At 39.2% G+C, this 18,363-nt stretch overlaps 1 protein-coding gene across 5 annotated transcripts in view; it reads right to left on the reverse strand.

The window, feature by feature from the left end:
• The window catches only part of TENM3 (teneurin transmembrane protein 3), a 323,385-nt gene that overhangs the window by 47,836 nt on the left and 257,186 nt on the right, over positions 1-18,363 (reverse strand). For 3 of the 5 annotated variants that reach the window (XM_060086155.1, XM_060086152.1, XM_060086151.1), the window contains 7 exons: positions 17,150-17,366; positions 16,023-16,142; positions 14,735-14,996; positions 11,023-11,290; positions 9,544-9,687; positions 5,309-5,558; positions 4,585-4,605 (listed from right to left, as the gene is read on the reverse strand). In XM_060086155.1, the coding sequence (XP_059942138.1) occupies positions 4,585-4,605; positions 5,309-5,558; positions 9,544-9,687; positions 11,023-11,290; positions 14,735-14,996; positions 16,023-16,142; positions 17,150-17,366 (1,282 nt within the window). The remainder of the gene's footprint in view (positions 1-4,584; positions 4,606-5,308; positions 5,559-9,543; positions 9,688-11,022; positions 11,291-14,734; positions 14,997-16,022; positions 16,143-17,149; positions 17,367-18,363) is intronic. The other 2 variants (XM_060086154.1, XM_060086153.1) reach the window with 1 other exon arrangement.

Consider the following 18,363-nt stretch of genomic DNA (forward strand, 5'->3'; position numbering starts at 1 on the left):
AGTGTTTGAAGAAGCATAAATTACATTTATGTATAAAATTAAACTGTGATTTTCTGGCTAATGAAAGACTTTATATTATTGCAAGCAGGGTTTCGGGATGTGATATTTTTGTGCCTGCTTAATTTTTTTTTATTTTTTATTTTTTATTTTTTTTTTTTTTGCGGTATGCGGGCCTCTCACTGTTGTGGCCTCCCCCGTTGCGGAGCACAGGCTCCGGACGCGTAGGCTCCGGACGCGCAGGCTCAGCGGCCACGGCCCACGGGCCCAGCCGCTCCGCGGCATATGGGATCCTCCCAGACCGGGGCACGAACCCGTATCCCCTGCATCGGCAGGTGGACTCTCAACCACTTGCGCCACCAGGGAGGCCCTCTGCTTAATTTTTAAATATTAAGTCAATGAGAAGTGCTGAATCAAATTTTTATAGTTTTGTATCTAAACTTTAACCGGTTCAGTTTCACAGACTTGTGACTGACCCTTTCTTTGATCTTTTAATTGGTAATATAAAATTCACAAAGTTTAGTTTTAGACCTCCATGCTTAAATGCCCCTTGGCTGGTATTAGTTAATTAATTTAGTTTCCTTTATTTTGGAATTTTAAAGCATTGGAACAGGAGTGAGCTAAAATTTACTGCCTACAAAAAGGGTTTGTTAGCAAACTAACACTATAAACATCGTAAGAGGAAATGTTTAGCATATATAAAAGAAACTTATTTTCTAAGCATTTCAGAAGCTCCCATTTATGTAAAAAATTTAGTATGTTGGGTAGTATTTATAACTATTCATTAAAGTATAGCTAGAGACTTTGATAGAATATCCTGACAAGTACTTAATAAATTTGGTATGACAGAATATTTTGAATTTTAAAATATTAAGACTATTGTTTTTATACTTATTTTACTATTCAATATTTTTATTCATTCTTTCCCCCCATTAGTCCAGTTAATGAGCCTGCTGATAGGGCACGAAACACACGTACAGGAGCAGAAGCATGCATTGTCCTACTTTACTTGATCATTAACAGCTGACTTCTCTGTTCATTTTTATAGATTTAGACATAGTTTTCATTTTCTTCCTATCACCTACTCCTAAGCCTTTCATGACGTTTATGCTAGCCAGGCAAGTGGGGAGAAGGAGAAATCCAGGTGGATCCTATCATCTGGTAAAAGGAAGATGATACAGGCAGGTAAATAGGAAGAAGCACCTGAAAAGAATTTTAATTTTTTAAGCTAAATGAAGAAGCTCCGATGAGCTGAGATATCGTCATTTTGTTTAGGTCAATTTTGATAAATTAGTTACTAAGTGAAGGGAATCCCTATTTCTGTCAATGATTTTGTCCTCTGTTTGATGACTTGAACTCAAAAGCCTTGGTTATTTTCTACATCTTCCTCTTTTTCATCACCCATACACAGTGTGTCCACTCTCTGCCTTCCTTTATGTTATTGGCTGATTGCCTTCATGACTTGCCAGACTGTTTTAGGTACCTAGCATCTCGTGGTTTCACGGAACAGCTTTCTAACTGATCTTCAAGTCATCCTGGACACTGATACCAGACTCACCTTCCTAAAAGGCCACTCTGAGATGCCGCTATCTTGTTCAAGATCAGACCATGGTTCCGTACTGTCTCTGTTACCCGGCAGGACAGGAGAGGAACTCCTTAGAGCAATCAAGGCCCTGAGCTCTCTGACCCTAACCTGCCTTTCTACCTGTGTCTCTCATTACTACCAATATGGTGATTTTGGTTTTATCAAAATTATCATTTTGAAGTGGATCGGGCTCCTCTTAGAACATGTCCCGCTCATCTCTTCAGAGCACGTAAGTTGCCTTACTCTATGTTCTTTTGTTACCGAGTCCAAGCTCACTCTGCTCGCCGCATGACAGCCTAATAAGTCGGAGACAGGTGTTGAGGCAGGGAATATACCACTTTATTGGGAAAGCCGCAGACCGAGAAGACGGCAGACTACAGTCTCAAAATAACCATCTTATCGGGCTTTGGATGCCAGTTTCTTTTACAGCACAGAGAGGGGGAGGAGATAAGGAAGTAAAGTAAAAAGGCCACAAGTTTTGGAAATATCCCCTGGAATGGCCAGCCTCGGGGAGGGCGTGTGTTAATGTCTCCTTTCTTGTAGCCATTCACAGGTGGGCAGGGTCCGGATGTTCCCCTGAACAAAGGCACTTTGGTTTAACATTCAGGCAGGGTTCCCCGGGGCAGGCCATTGTGTATAGACAGTACCCTTTTAGTGAACAAAAGCAGTGGGAAGCAAGGGTTAAAGTAAAAGAAACAGATCCAACATGGAGTCAGATTGGGCTCTTCCCTGTTTCACTGTATTCATGACTGTTCTCCTTCCTCCTGGTTGTTTTGTGTAAGCAGACTTCACCTTAGAGCCACGTCAAATATCCACGTTCCAGGAAGCCTCCGACCCACGCTCCCATCTCCCAGGAATCCCTTCCTCCACAGTTACTCTCGCAGTACAGGCCATGGATGTGAGGAAGTGTCAAAGAACGACACTGATGATGTGATTTAGTCCATTACATGCAGATCCTGTTTCCCCTACTAGATTGGGAGTTCTGAGAGCATGGACTTTGCCTCACACTATGATTTGTCCAAGAGCCTAGCACATGGTAAGTGATCACTTAACACTGACTTAATAAAGACGAATATCAAGTTAAAACCCAAACCGGTGTATTTTACATGCATGGCTTATAAAGGAAATGCAAGCAGCCACATGTAGCCAGGATAATGTACAGGGGAGATAATATACAGAGGAGAATCATGAGAGAGGGGTTACAATGAGTATCACTGCCAAACAGCACGAGTTAGTACATAATGAGTTCATTTTATGAAGTACTGTTGATAAAAAAGGTAGCTCTAACCTCATAGATTTTTTTTCCAGAGAGATGATAGTTCTAGGTAATTTGTCAAATGATTGTGAAATAAATCTAACTTTTTGCACACCCATGGCATTAGCCCATAGAAACCTGGCCATTTGGACAGATGAAAACTGGCTGTGTGGTATAGTGCAAGGAACACACTTTTTAGAGGCATTCAAATCTCTGCTCCCCATTTCTTAGTTATGTATCTTGGGGAAGATACATAACCTCCTTGAGCCTCTGTCAGTTCCTGTGTAAACCTGGAAGGGCTGTTGTGTGGGTCTGCAGCACCGTGTATCTGGCACCGTGCCTGGCATGGAACAGGCCGGCTTGTTAAAAGGTGGCTGCTTTGATGGGCTTTCTGTATCGCCTCCAGTGTTTTTGCATTTAGTTGGTGCACACACCAGGTTGTCTTTTCTCCACAGTTACTAAGAAGGCAAGGCCAGAAAAAGTTTGATATTCCGCTGTGGTTTCTAAAAGCAGAGCTTTGCAGGCTCAGAAGTCTGGAGAAATTCTGTGTTAGTTTTTTGCATGCGGCTGGGCTATTAGCTGGTAGCATAAGATCAATAGGGGAGCTTAGGAAAAGGTCTTAGGACCAGGCCTGGTCATACCGAGATGTGGCAGCTACACATCTTCCAGCAGAACTTTTTTTATTTCCTAGTTGTCAGTCTCTACACAACAGTTTAACTGAATCATGTGGATTTATTCATCTCAGGGACTTCACATAAATTATCACGAATTTTTCTATCTAATATCATTTTATTAGTTATTTTAATGGCCAAACTAGATTTAGCGTATCCAATATGTCTTGCTTTTTTTGGCTAGCTTTACTTGCAAACATATTTTTTTCTCCCTTTTTTTTTTTTTTTTTTTGCTGTCCTGAGGAAAGTTTTTCAGTCAAAAGTGTCCATATATTATACAAGCTTGCATACAGAGCAAACAGAATCTGGAAAACTTTTGAACCTATATATTTGCTTCGACTATATTCATTCTTAGCCTCGAGGAAAGTCTTTTCTTCCATAATAATGTCAGTGGAGACACTACTTCTTAAAACTCAAATCTAGTAATTCTCTCAACTTAGGAAAACATAAATGGGTTTTAAACACACAGTTTTAACTACAGCAGCAATGAATTTACCGGGAAGTCAATACAGCTTAACCTTTAGGGCCCCTTCACTTGTATGGGTTCCTTCCAAGGCCAATGAGGGCCCTGGCAGAGTATTCAGGCGATCTTATGTTTCTGAAGATTTGCCAAAGTAAACTATTTTTAGATTCTTTTTCTTAAACAGAATACCCCAAATTGAATAAGCTTTGGGCCCAATAAAGCAGGATGTGCCCTGGCTATTGGTCAAACTCAACTCTCTGTAAACTCTCCCAGCTGTGCTTCAAATGTTCTGCTCCATATGGCTCAGAGTCAATAACTGAAATTTACAGATTTTGTTGTTATTGTTACACAGAGATGTTCATTATACTAATTTTTTTGTGACAGAATTTACTTTGTTAGCCAACTTGAAAATATAAATTATATTGCACAATAGGAGTTGCAATATGTTGTATAATAGTAGTTCATTTGAGTAGTTTTCATTCCTTAGATGTTCTGTGATACTGAGTTTCCTCTCTCATCATGAAATGTTCTTAGAAAACAATGTCAGATACTCACATTGAAAAGTAAAAAGGACATTCAGAAATATACAATAACTTTGAAACAAGATGCTTACCTATGTCTAAAATCTTTATTTCTTGGTGGAAGCAGACAGAAAAAGGCGGAGAAAAAAGCATAGTTAGAAAAGGTTTCTATACCATGAGTTGAATACTGAGATTTTAATTATTTTATGGAAAATTGCTAACTTAAGCAGAAATAACACTAGAAATGAATTTTGTAGGTCAAGGCTTATCAAATGATTTACAGACTAGGATGATTTTGATAATCACACTTAAATGAACAATGCAAACACAGCAATTTGTTAACTATTGGTATTATGGTTGATGGGTTAACCCAACCTGAAGACCCAATATTCTAGCTGAAAGTTATAGGCTTAGTTGGTTTACTATTATGTCCCAATACTGTAGGAAAACATTTTACGCCTTCATCTCAACCCATGTGAAACAAAAGAGTGACAACCTATATCATAAGGTTATTCTAAAGATAACTAAAGGGATTTAAAAATCATAGTTCTAGCTTATTGGAGTACAGAGAATTCACTGGAATCACTGAGACATTTTATACACTGGGTGACTGCATACTCTTTTATGCATTTATGGCACAATATATACGTGTTGGGCTTTTCTTACCTTTAACCAAGAATTTAACTGCTTCCTAAGGAGAACTGTAAACACTGGAAAGGTATGTTTAAATAAATGAATCAGTACATTAGATTCAACATTTTTAAAGTAAAGGCGTGTTTAGCTCTGATCAAAATCCCAAGCTAGGCAGAGACATACCTCAGCTCCAAGACGCTCGTCACGTTTCCGGAAGGGAGCACCCGCCGCACGTAGTTGAAGTCCCCCACGTACAGGCTGCCGTCGACCCCACAGGCTAATGCCACCGGGGCCAGGAGTTTATTCCCGTCAGCTGGACCATTGCAGCTCGGGCACGAGATGCTGCGCCTGCGGCCGTTGCCCATGATGCTGCTGACGACAGGAGGCTGCTGGGAGATAAACTGATTTTCCCCGTTTCCCTTGTACAGTATACCTAGAAGAGAGAAAACACATTTTTCTTAAGATGAAAGGAGCAGAGATGAAAAGCACACATGTTCACTCTAGAAACCACAATTCGCTGCCTTTTCGATTTGGACTGGAAAACTGTCATCTGAAGTTCTTTTGGAAAGAACTCCATTCAGTTACCTAGTGTAAGATATCATATGGCAAGACACATAGGGTACATCAAAAAATGCCATCTGTTACGGATTTAAAGAACGTCTGGTGGAAGAAACAAAGGACTCACAAGAAAACTTAAAAACCCAAATTCTCAACACCAGTGATTCTCAAACTTGGCTACACATTGGAACTGACAGGGGAGCTGTAAAACTACCGATGCTGGATCTCACCCTGAGGGATGCTGATTTAACTGATCTGGGGAGCAGCCTTGGCACTGAGATGTTTTAAAACTCTCCAGATGCTCTTAATGTGCAACCGAGTTTGAGAACCATCTCTACACAAGGTTCTTTAGGGAACTGCAAGTTTGCCTAATTGTTAAATGAGGTCGAAAACCTTCTATATTAATCCAACTAATAAAAATGGGCGCCGTAAATATGAATTTCTTCTTTATGAGTTTATCCCTGATTTTTAAAAAGTTAAATACACTTTATGGGAAACAAAGGTAGGAAATATATATCATACCTCCAACAAACTACTAAACTGCTGAAGAGTATTCTTCTTGTTTATACTTCAGCCTGACCTGACAGTGCATGAACATGCAACTATTCAAACTTTCAGACATGACAAAATTGGGAAGGGCGGTTTATAATTTAAAGTGAATCCTGCTTTTAGACACGAAAGTGCCAACAAATTTAAGAAGGCAAAATTGCCAGTCTGCTCCGTTTTGGTCTGCAATGAAAATCTGAGAGAAAATTCCAAATAAATATTGTCATAGTTAGAAACTGGATTTGAGTGGAGATTCTAATTTTATTCATTTGCCGTTTTTATACATAGATCACTGGTTCCATTTTGCTCCGATGTAACTGGATGGTCAGCTGGTATTGTTCCGTACACATTCAAGGTCCTTCTCAATGTGTTATTCTCTGTAAACACCTGTTGTTTATACTTTTTAACAGATGTACTGTTAAAAGAATCAATCCCATGAAAGTACAAACAGGAAACTTGAGAAAGTGTTTTTTCCTCCCACTTTGGGATAATTTTAAAGTGAAGAAGAAAGCAGAATAATTATGTTCCTCTCATAGCTCAGCACATTTTAGGTGAATTCTGGGATTACTTTTTTAATGCTTTGCTATTTGGGTGATGTAATAATCATAGCCAATCTACCTAAAGAAATCAGGACTGATAAAACAGGTTTATTCAAATTTAGGGAAAATCATCTAAATAAGGCTGGATCATAACAACAGATGAAAGGCATTTTGCCTTGAATATTCAAAGAATACATTAATGAGCCCTAAGATCTTTCTTTCTGTGATTACGTTATTTGACAATTAAGGGACTATAATTTCCTAGAAGAGCCAGTTCTGTAATTTTCTTCAGGACAGTCCCACAAAGTCGGCCTACTGCTCTACTGCATCTGACTTATTCCTTCATTTCTTAGAGTGATCGGTCTTTCATGATTCTCCGGTATTATGACAGAATAGAAAGATGAACATTAGAATATTTATTTTCATGTTCCAGGGTGCCTGCACAAACACCTGTCACTGTCTACATTTTTGTCTTCTCTTCTTCCTTAATATATTTCCATGGCTCATCCACCTTGTCATGATTACAAATCACTTTGTTTACTCAATTAGACACACGTCACTTTGAAAAGACACTACTTGTCAAACTGCTCTTGGATAAAATCTGAAATCACAATCAGTTCTCTGTGAATTAGGTTAGCTTGCATTTTTAAATAATATTTATTTTGTAATTTATAACCATTTTTTTGGAGGACGGAATTTGGCGTGGCCCAATTTTTACATCTGACCTGATATCTTAATAAAAATTAAGGGCTTCCCTGGTGGCGCAGTGGTTGAGAATCTGCCTGCCAATGCAGGGGACACAGGTTCGAGCCCTGGTCTGGGAGGATGCCACGTGCCGTGGAGCAACTAGGCCCATGAGCCACAGCTACTGAGCCTGCGCGTCTGGAGCTTGTGCTCCACAACAAGAGAGGCCGCGACAGTGAGAGGCCCGCACACCGCGATGAAGAGTGGACCCCACTCGCCGCAACTAGAGAAAGCCCTCGCACAGAAACTAAGACCCAACACAGCCAAAAAAAAAAAAAAAAAAAAATTAACTATACATTATTCTCTGGCAGACTGTATGTATTTTTACTATATATATCCACACACGGAACATCTATGTGTTTCTTAATTCTCCCGAATGTGACACTGAGTGCTGAGTATCATAGGTATGGGCTTTCCTGAAGTTCTTTGCTTTTTGTCTTCTTACTGGTTCATAATCTCTTGGGTGAAATCCTGTGGCTAACTGGTTATGAACTTTACCCTATGTTGTCATAATAACTAAAATGTATGTGGAGAGGTTTTTCCTTCCATTTTGTTGGTAAAGACCTGAAGGAATCTAGCAATATGTCAAACCGTGTGAAATATAATTGTAGGGAATTTCATTGAGAGCCGCTACTGGCATGGCAGGCACATGGCTTTGCATTTTGAAGGACTGTGGTTAAACCTCGTGTGGCTGCTGTGGCAGGCTTCAGACACCGCTGATGACCAGAGCCGGCACACAGAGCGTCCTCTTGGGTCGGGACGCCCCACTTCTCCAAAGCGTGTGCTGCACGTGGCCCTAGTTTTCGGCCCTGCTCCCAACCTTCTGAGGTGCAAAGTGAACTAAACCTGATGTCCAGGACACAGCCGGAAAGGAAGGAGAGCTTAGCACGGCTATAAACTAGGAAAGGTGTGCAGGGTCTTTCTGTTTTGTCTTTTTCTTACTGCTGATTCGCTCAGTACCGTTCTCTTCCGGAGGTGAGGCAGCAGCATTTCCAAGCACTGGCTTGGAAACTGTCTTGGATCCAGCACGTTTGGCAAGTTTCAGAGGTGTCCCCTCCAGCTGCAACACACTTTTTTTTTTTTTTTTTTACAAAAAGAATCAATATCAAAGCAACATTAGTCTGAAAAAGTGGCCATTAATCATGGTTAAGTATTTAGTTGTATTGCATGCTCAATTCAGCATTCTGAACCTCAGAAACCTCTGCAAGGACAAAAGCTAGATTATTTCAACAAGACTGTGAAATCTTCTTCTCTGGCTATTCGAAAGAGAAGAGCAGAGAGTTACTAGCGTGTATGGGTCAGGGCAGGAGGTGAAAGCAAGTTACCTTAGGATTCTGTCTTTCTAGCAAAGCACCTACACATTATCTGAGATGTAGCCAGCATGTGGGTAAAATGTTAGAAACACAGCAAAGGCAACAGAATTTGTTTAATGTAAATAATATTCTTTTTGAGATGAAGCTGGTCACATTTTGCAAATAATTGATCTCTTTTGGTTTGTGAGATCTGACATGTTTTTTCAGAGCATATTTACTTATAAGGTCTGCAACACATAATACTCTTGATTCTTGCTTTTTTTTCTAGATTAGTTGTAAAGTCAAATGACAGGATATGTAACCCAATTTGAGTGGGAGAAGTTTTTTCCCTCAAATACAGTGTAAGAAGAACTGAAAAATAATCTAGATACTGAGAACAGACTAATTATTTAAGGATTAAGATCCATTAGAAACATTTTGGTAAAGTCACTTGGCATTTAATTTTTTCTTTACTTAAACCCCCTCTCCCTTCATTTTTTGTAAACCTCCCTAAAGCACTTTGGATCAGCTCACTGACTTCCTGGGAAAACTATGCTGGTGACAAGCATATGAACATTGTGAAGCGTATTATGTAGTTCCCACTTTAGGCTTTTATAGTCTTTGAAAATACACTCTTGTCCCCCTACTAATTCTGATCCTACAGCATGCATGGGATAAAATATTGCTGCAATTTAATCAATTTGAAGGTGAGTAATATTATCTGTGAACAAGATCTTACCATTCTGAACGTCCAATACATGATGTTTATTTAATGTCCAACCGCCCATGTTGGAAGCATCTAATTCGTAGCCTTGCAATATGGCAGTCCTTTTCTCCCACAAAGTCAGGTCCAAACATGACTCATATTCATATCCAACCGACACTAGAATCAAAACAAATCACAGTTCATCTTCCCAACCACAGGCAGAAATGGAATTTATTTTATTATTGTGATAAAACTGCTTTTTTCACTGATGTGCTCTGAGACTGTATTTCCACTTATTTGTGAGCAGAGTCTATTTTTATATGAGAAGATTTGATCATATAAAAGGTGTTTTTCTAAAAAATGATCTCCAAATATTATTTTTGTACTGACTTAATAGAATACTAGTATTTTTTTCCCACACCACTTTTTCACAAGGTGTTCACAGCACAAAATGAAGTTCAGATCAGGCAACTGGGTGAATCATTAGATCCAATAAATCAGCTCCAAATGCTGATCAGATGATAACAACTAAAAATAACGTTTGCTATCTGAATAATTAGTGATGTTTAGTTTCCAAGAGTATTAAGTTATGGAAAATATTTATAATAAGTAAGGTTCAATATAGCAAAAAAGATAGGTTATAACACCATATTCATATGTTATCAGGAATGAACAATAAAACTAGCAGTAAATTAATATGAACAAATTACAAATGGAAAACTTCAGAGTTCACAATGAAACGTGGGTTTTAAAATTTAGAACAAAGTGAAGGGAGAAGTGGCAATTATCTGACTGATTTGAACTAATTCCAGCCCAAATTATATATTAATTTCAGAATAAAATGTCTACTATATTTTCAGGTAACAGCTAATAGAACAAAACACATGTTTTCCTTTAGTTTTTGATGTTCTGAGCCTGAGCTTGGAGCTACACTACGCATATCTCAACAGGTCAAACTTTGATTGTATTGTCCAGTCATGCAGTGAAACAACTAGTTTGATGTTTTAAGAATATCATTCCGCTGAATTGACTTCTTCCAGTCAGAAGAGCTGGAATAATTTTTGGACACAAATGTTGTCTGATGTCATGTTAAAATATCATTATGAGTTGAAACTACACTAGCTGTTAGATACTGAAAATATTTAAAAAAAAAGGATAAGGAAAGCTAACGAAATAAAATTATAAAGGAAAGAAAGAAACAAAAAAAGGAAGGGACACAATAAGGAAAAAAACATGAAAAAAAGGATATGGCAGCCTGAAATCTCATTCAGAACATTCTTCTAAGATATAATTTCAGCAAGAAAAATGGATACTTTCTCCTTTTCATCATATGGAATACATTCCTTTTCCCCATGGTAGGTCTAAACAAACCAGCTTATAACTTTCCTAGGCAACCTTACTGCCTTCCTCTCTGCTTATCCATGGATTTTCGCGTGTTACAATGCATTTTATGTTAGTTCTGACTTCAAGACAATGTTTTTGGTTCAGAATATATATTTACATGGGACTTACCAACAGCTTCAGATAGACCATAGACCTTTTGATTATAAGCATCTGTTTTATCCCATATAAAAGTATAGGCCAAGTTCGGTGAGGCAGGAAACCACTTTTGAAAGAGTCTTCCCACTACAGCTACCATCAGATGAACCTTCATTAAATTAAATGGGATAACGGACTGGGTCATGGTGATCTTAAGTACTGACTTATATCCGGCAGCTCTGGAACTCAGGTAGGAAAGCTTCAAATCTGTTCCTGGAATTGTGGTTTCTTCATGGAGTACCTAGGGTTGAAGGCAGCAGAAGCTTCAAACGGTGATCATGTACGACTCTTAGGTAAAATGCCTTTGAAAGAACAGAGCAGGGCGACTAAACTAAGACCCTGAAGAGTCACTATTCATACACACGCATTTGGGATGTCATCTTAGTCAATGATCAAAACTAACTCCTCTGCCAGCCCAAGTTTTCTTCTCCTAAAAGCTTCTTGTCATTTATTCTGAGTTAATCACAGCTCAGGTGCTACTCCTCATACAGGAAATACTGTGACTGCTCCATCAGGCTGACATGCAATGACTCGTTAGTTTACAGTCACTGTGGATTCTCACTAACCCATCTTTCACGCCTATGGCCCTGAAGAATTAGAGCAGACACTTGTAAGACGGTTAGCTCAGCATAGGGATGTGGTCCAGGCCGAAGATCTGGCCCACGCCAGCTGGCTCACTTAGGGATTAAACCTACTCCTAAAGGCAGGACTGATAGCAAAACAGACCAATTCATTTGGGTTCAACTGTAGCAAATTCCATATTCATGTTGGAAGGTAACAGCACATACTCATAATTAGGTAAACACTGAGCTTCGACTCACCACTGATGTTTGATATGATGGTACATGAACTAATATTTTCAAGTTGCGTAAATTTTCCCCCAGAGAACAACTAATGTGTTGTTGAATGAACGCAAAAGACACTCCATATATACTTTTTGAATTGAAATGAGTGTAAAAAGTTAATATAATTACCTGCATAAGAATCACCTCCTTTACAAATTTAAAAAATCATATTCTTAACCCCACAATGTACGCATCGCTGTGACTTGGTCAATGAATGCCAACAGATTTAACCTGACATATGCAAAATATATTATGCCAAAACATTATTTAAATGTTTTGAAAAATTTATGTTACATTGTATATAAAATCTATCCAAAAAATTCAGATTCTACTTACTAGTGATGCTCCTGTTAGTTTGGTTAATAATAATAGCTCTTCCTAGGCTTACGACATCTATTGTAAAGTGCAAGACTATGTTTAAGAACCTGCCCCAGGAACTCACCACTTTCTCTACTAAGAATTAAATAGCATTCTCAAAGGTTGCCTCATACTGCTCTATGACTATTCATTATTCAGACTTAAAGGACTACTTTTTCGCTTAGAAAAATCTTAGAACAGCGATTCAGTGTTCAGTAGTGTTTCTCCTCCTTCCAGTTCCTCTCACATGAAATGGTTAGGAATGATGTATATCTGTCATACAAATTTTTTTTAAATTTATTTATTTTTGGCTGCATTGGGTCTTCGTTGCTGCGTGCGGGCTTTCTCTAGTTGCAGCGAGTGGGGGCTGCTCTTCGTTGCAGTGGGCGGGCTTCTCATTGCGGTGGCTTCTCTTGTTGCGGAGCACAGGCTCTAGGCACGCGGGCTTCAGTAATTGTGTCACGTGGGCTCAGTAGTTGTGGCTCACGGGCTCAGCAGTTGTGGCTCGCGGGCTCTAGAGCGCAGGCTCAGTAGTTGCCGCGCACAGGCTTAGTTGCTCTGCAGCATGTGGGATCTTCCTGGACCAGGGCTCGAACCAGTGTCCCCTGCATTGGCAGGTGGACTCCCAACCATTGCACCACCAGGGAAGCCCTGTCATACAAATTTTAATAACTTAAGTAGAACCCACGCTACTGAGGGTATAGCTGTCACTTTCAATATAAACAATCACGCAGTTGGAAGTAGCACAAAAGAAGGGGCTAAACAAACTTCCATTCGGCCTGTGAGTCAGTGTGGGCATGAAGCGGGATTGATGCAATCTAGCAGATGAAGAAGGCATTGCTATATTGTAACAGACACATCAATTTATTACAGTTGGCATTTTCCTTACCAACCATATGCTGACTGAATTCAGACACAGACTGTCTTAAGCAAAATAGTTTATGAAGATACAGAAACTTCCTAGAGCTCTATTAGACTCAGGGAAACCCTTACATTTAAGATTGACAGTACTTTTGTAGGACTGTAGGGCACAGGGTGAATCATCTGAACAGAACTCACTGTTCCGTATCATTGGGGTGAAATACCAGTGGGTTAGTTTGAAAAATAGATTTTGTGACTCTTGAATGGCCCTGAAAATATAAGTGATTGAAACCTCAAGCACATAATTTACTTCCTCTTAATTTATTTCCAAAATAATTTCACATAAATTTGATAGGTTTTCCATAGGTAAGGCAGTCTTTCATGAATATATATTTCTGTGGTTTTCTAGGAGTTACTTCTGTATTTCAAAGTATCATGTGTTATTCCTAATTTTAATAACTGATTACTGTCTTTGTCATCATTAGCCTATTTCCCTGGAACAAATATCTGCAATTTAGTTCATTAAAACGTGTTTCTCCTAGGTAATTTAATTTGACCATATTTTTTGCATTAGTGGGAAAAGTAAATCAGCCTGAGCAGAAAAACCAACCATTAAGCCAATTTCTGCCAGCTGCATGATGTGTAAGCTCCATCCTTGACTTGGTTAAACACGCGGAAACTATGGCCTCCCAGTTCTACCTTCCACATCTGTCTAATCCATTCCCTCTTCTTCATCTCCACAACCATTATGATGGATGGGCCCTCTGCCTCCGGGTGCTGGATCTGTATGGAAGTACAGTGAATACTGTTCTGTTCACTGATCTGTCTCCTTCGATTATTTTATGCATTTTGTCACTTGAGTTAGCATTAAAGAAGTGCTGAAAAATCTACATTGGCCCCCTGGTTCCATGTCATCTAAAGAATTCAAGGTATCCATTGTACGGTATTTCTGGGCCATTCATAATCTGGCCCCAGTCTTTCCCCATGAGTGTCCTACACCTTTAAATTGCTCACCAGTTTTTATACAACAGCATTTGTTTTTACCACGATGCTGTTGCTCACACATTTTCTTCTATCTGGAATATCCTTTCCCCCTTTGAAGGCCAGCCTCTTCAGTGATGTTTTCCTTGGCTTCCTTAGGAACTGACCTCTCTTTTGAACTTCCATAGTTCTTCATTCAAATCTTCATCACATGTAGAATGGCTTACAATAATCATTAAGCAGTAAAATATCGAGAGTAATGACCAAGTACAGTAGCACTTGGTACAATGTCAGTCAGGAGGTCAGGTACAGGCACTAAAACCTTCTTCCAATGAATGAATACATGAGCAAAGACATTATTAGCTGTTGAGCTTAAGCTGTTTTCCCATTTGGCTACAATTAATACACAGATACAGATATAACTTGAGGAAAAAGTATTTTTAATAGATCTTTAAGGAATAACTAGATATCCTACTATAGAAATACCTATTCTTGTACATACACACACCACATTCTATATGTCATTCTATAGAATTATTTAGGATAGCACTGGAATTCTGTAATCCTGTAAAAACATTCTTTGGAAACCCCATGATCTGAAAATGGTTTATTTAAAAGCAATGCCTGCTAGAATATCCTACCTGTGTCTCGGGAATAATGGGACTGTCTTCAGGAGACGATCTAAAGAAGGTGGATAAAGGTGACGACACAATGATAGGGTTCGGCCTCACGAAGCCACTTAGATCACAGCTGGGAATGTCATTCTCCTCTTTCTTCATGACTAGGGTATCCATCACATAAAAGACATTCCATGGAATCCACACAGTATGATACTGAGTGAGGAACGGGGATCGTTCAAATACCAAAGTTAGAGAAGCCCCACCATTCGCCACCAAGTCAAACCTAAGAAAAAACAAGACGTGCTTAGTGAACTATCTGGATCTCACGTAACTCCAGACACTCACCTCCCCAAATCAATATGCTTTATAAAGAAAAAACTTCTTCTCCCAATGTTTATATGAAATAGTTTCAAATCTACAGGAATATTAAAAGAATTATACAATGACCATCCATACGCCCTTAACTTAGATTTACTAATTTATTAACATTTTTCCGAATTTGCTTTATCTATCTACCTATCTACTCCTTTTCCAGAACCATCTGAGCTTAAGTTGTAGGTATTACAAAATCTCACTTTCAAATATTTCAACATGAATCTTCTAAGATGAAGAACATTCTCCTATAAAACCACAACACCATTATTATGCCTTAGGAAATAAAACCAACTTTTTTTTTTTTTTTTTTTTTTTTGTAGTACGTGGGCCTCTCACTGTTGTGGCCTCTCCCGTTGCGGAGCACAGGCTCCGGATGTGCAGGCTCAGTGGCCATGGCTCATGGGCCCAGCTGCTCCGTGGCATGTGGGATCTTCCCGGACCAGGGCACGAACCCGTGTCCCCTGCATCGGCAGGCAGACTCTCAACCACTGCACCACCAGGGAAGCCCTAAAATCAACTTTTAAAGACCTATATGAGTATATAACTTTAAATTTCTGCCACCATATACTGTCACAGATTTCTGGAGTCTAAAAGTTGTTGCATTTCCATATTAGAAGGGACAATAAAACATGCTGGGTGATACAAGCATGCCTAGTTTTTATTATTATTATTATTTTTGCAGTACGCAGGCCTCTCACTGTTGTGGCCTCTCCCGCTGCGGAGCACAGGCTCTGGACGCACAGGCTCAGCAGCCATGGCTCACGGGCCCAGCCACTCCGCGGCATGTGGGATCTTCCCGGACCGGGGCACGAACCCGTGTCCCCTGCATCGGCAGGTGGACTCTCAACCACTGTGCCACCAGGGAAGCCCAAGCATGCCTAGTTTTTATACTTAAAATACTTCAAACAGAGACAGGGTGTTGGGATTAACGTACATTCCATCCTGGCGGGTAATAGTATATCCATATTCTGGGTAATGGAAAAATGAGACATTCACTCCAATAAGTGGCGTTCCATCAGCAGTTAGTACTTGGCCTCTGATGACGGATGCAAGGCTGTGGGAAAAGTAGAAGAACTAGAATGAACATTTGTCTTTTCAGGCCAACATTATCATGATGTAGAGATAATTCAATCTAAGGATAAAATAACACTATTGCATGCACTTGTATTCACAGAAACCAGACCTGAAATACTCCCAAGACAATGTTCCTTCTAATTCATTGTAATCCACATTCTCGAAATGTCTGGTGTTTACCTGGTGTTTTAATTCATTGCAATCTGGATTTTGGAGAGTTATCAAGACCAATAATTTAGAGATGAATTTTTAAAATTATAAGCTGCACTTTTTTCATGTCATATACCTGGTGTTTGCATGAAGGAAAGTATACTTTCCAATTAATTCCAAGGCAATTGGGAAATCTACAGGGACCAAAAAGTACAAGGTTTAAGGGGGCAATAAGGAACATTTGTGAAACAACTTTTAATCAACTGCTGGGTCTAACTGCATTAATGCTATTAAACTGCTGCAGAACCAGAAGTTCTGGTGTAAATCATCTTCTTTTGCTCAGTGAGACAAAAGACACGTGCTTTCACTTACTGGTTTATTTTCGGGTCATTACTGCTCTGCAAAGCACCAGTCCAACAGCTTATGCAACCTTACTGCCATGCCGTTAGCAGTTCCATTACATTATTTCATAATTTATATTATTTAGTGAGCTCAGCTTAAAAAAAGTGCACTTCTGTTTTGCCTTTTGGAGTCTTTTCATTGCTTCTTTTGAAACATTTCCAACTGTGCTAACAAAAATCAACTAGTTAAATGAAGATTTACTGACTCCTTAATGGGATGTCCTGTTATGTTTCAGGTACTGAAATTGACAAAGTATGGGAACTATGTCAAAAATGCTTGAAATGCGAAGTTTGGTGAAGGATGTGCCAAACGAGGAGAAACTGCCTTTTAAAGAAAGCACTTTCCTCAAATTCACAGGCATCAGTATTTCATATAGAGGGCTTCTCACTGATGATAATATCACTACAAGTCTATGTAAGGAAAAGCTGCATTAACCTCTTATTGAAAGGACTGTCTCCAGGTATGACATGGGTGCTATCAGATCCTATGAGAAAACTGATTCTGTCATAGAAGGGTTTGGCAGCTTGCTGAGGTGGTGATTGTAAGCTTTGGCTGATGATATCCTGGGGATCAGGTAATCCACGACAGTAGGGCTGATTTTGGCAGGAACTCTGTAAACAGCAGTCAGGATCCATGCAGTCAATGAGTCCATCTGTAGATAGAAATGTAAACCAGTAAGAGAACTCCTCTTTTTCTGCCGTGATGTAGAGTACGTTTTGTTTGTTGACTGGCTTTTTTCACATCAAATGATTCGCTCCCCCTAACTGATAGTAATTTCTAGGAGGCATACTTTTTGAAACCAAATGAAATACAATACCTGCAGTTGCTTTCATAGACAGTAAATGTTTGGATTGGAGATGGCTGAAAAAAAATCATATAATGTTGATTCTGAGTAAAAAATAAAAAATGACTGTTTAGAACAATCTATCACATGCAGACCTCATTTTATTGCTCTTCACAGATACTGAGTTTTTTACAAATCGGAGGTTTGTGGCAACCCCGTGTGGAGCAAGGCTATCGGCGCCATTTTCCCAACAGCATTTGCTCACTTCGTGTCTCTGTTACATTTTTGTATTTCTCGTGATACTCCACTTTTGCATTATATTTGTGATGGTCACCTGTGATCACTGAGCTCTGATGTTACTATCGTAACTGTTTTGAGGTGCTACGAACTGTGCCCATACACAACGGCGGACTTAAGTGATAAATACTGTGTGTGTTCAGACTGCTCCGCTAACCGGCTATTCCCCCATCTAAAATTTGGGAAAAGGTCAGAACATGAAAGTCCGTGAAATACATATACAGAGTAACATATAATGAATGAGATTAGCCAACCACCTTTCAAGGAAATCATTTTCCCAGGGATGGTAAAGTGTGTTCCATATAAAATTAAGGCATTGCTCATATTTTAAACAGGAACCTGAGCTCTTAATACACGTCCTTTAAAATGCAGATGTTAATAAAAATGTGGCTAATGTAAATAAGCCATAATATTAGAAATGATAAGAAACTTATCACTAAAAATTGACCTACACTGTTGGTGACTAACAAGAGTAATGGGTAGAATCTTCCAGAGCATTCTACAGGAATATCAGAAGGAAACTACATTCAATGGCCCGTGTAAGAATTTTGTTTGAAACATTTAAACC

The sequence above is a fragment of the Mesoplodon densirostris genome, chromosome 20, assembly GCF_025265405.1.
Source record: "Mesoplodon densirostris isolate mMesDen1 chromosome 20, mMesDen1 primary haplotype, whole genome shotgun sequence".
Lineage (NCBI taxonomy): Eukaryota > Metazoa > Chordata > Mammalia > Artiodactyla > Ziphiidae > Mesoplodon > Mesoplodon densirostris.